Below are 1,139 nucleotides of genomic sequence, written 5' to 3' on the forward strand. Positions count from 1 at the left end.
GGAAGATACTTTCCATCTTAAAACGACCTCTCTCTCTCTTACATACAAATGATATATAGTTCCTTTGCTGCTTTGGCACTTGCATGAGCGGTTTCTGAAATGGGGATTGCTTTCCTCTTTTTGGTGGATCATAGTTGCAATATGAATGCAAAGCCTACAAGATGAATTCACGGCTGCCATGTCTACTAGAGCATTAAAAGAGTCTGATGGACCCTCATACTTCCATCTCAGTAAGTAGTTAAAATTTTCAGGATTTGATGCAAGATATTTCATTTTCTGAGCAATTAATGGAATGTCATCAAGAGATTTAATGTGTAATATAGAATCATTAGAGGGAGCAAAATCTTGAATATTCGGGGCGCCAATAACCACTGGGACTGCCCCTGCAGCAAGAGACTGGAAGAATTTCTCTGTAACGTAATCCTTCTCATTAGAATTCTCAAAAGCCAAACTGAATTTGTATCTCCTTAAGGTTTCTACTTTGTTCACATTACCACCAAGGTTTTTGTGACAGCTTCCATATGAACCTATCTTGACATCCATCTTTTCAAGCATACTAAGAGCTTGCAGACGGAAATTTCGTGCCCCACAGTTTGAAATAAACGCAGCAGCAATGGGATCTTCAGTCTTGGGTCGCATCGGTGCCATAATGTCATACTCAGCCCAAGAAAAATAGCCAACAGGTACATCAGATGATAGGCTGGTTGTCATTATGATTTTAAACCCTTTCCGTCGTGCATGGTCAATGTTATTCTCAGCATAGTAGTGAGATGAAAGATGGTTATGGCTCATATCAAGAGATCTAACTGAATCAACATCTCCAATAGAATCTGGCAGCGGACCAGAAAAGCTGTTCCCGGCCAAAGACAAATTTTGGATGCTCTGAAGCTTCGCTTCCCGATATCTTTCGGTATCTCCCCAGAAAACTCATTGCAGGAGATATCCTGTAGTGAATGTGTTGAGCGGATACTCACCTGGGCGGAAAGCACATGAACGTCGGAAGAAGCTTCGGTCTCAACATGCCTGAGTGCTGAGTGTTTGGATGGGAGTTGTCTTCAGCTGTTTGGCTGTCCGATCCTTGCATAGCATCAACAGGAAGGGATTCCATCTGATCACAATGCGTCTGTCCCACCCACTCA

General features: G+C 42.4%; 1 protein-coding gene across 1 annotated transcript; it reads right to left on the minus strand.

The window, feature by feature from the left end:
* Positions 1 to 7: 7 nt before the first annotated feature.
* Positions 8 to 828, minus strand: LOC110113811 (glycoprotein 3-alpha-L-fucosyltransferase A-like; the record flags this gene model as incomplete). The annotated part of the gene is given in 2 exon segments (XM_028691733.1): positions 8 to 37; positions 40 to 828. Coding segments are annotated over 2 exon segments (783 nt in total), but the record flags the coding sequence as incomplete, so codon positions are not given.
* Between the last annotated feature and the right edge of the window lie 311 nt (positions 829 to 1,139).

The sequence above is a fragment of the Dendrobium catenatum genome, unplaced genomic scaffold (genome assembly GCF_001605985.2).
Source record: "Dendrobium catenatum unplaced genomic scaffold, ASM160598v2 original_scaffold_60626, whole genome shotgun sequence".
In the NCBI taxonomy this organism is placed as follows: domain Eukaryota; kingdom Viridiplantae; phylum Streptophyta; class Magnoliopsida; order Asparagales; family Orchidaceae; genus Dendrobium; species Dendrobium catenatum.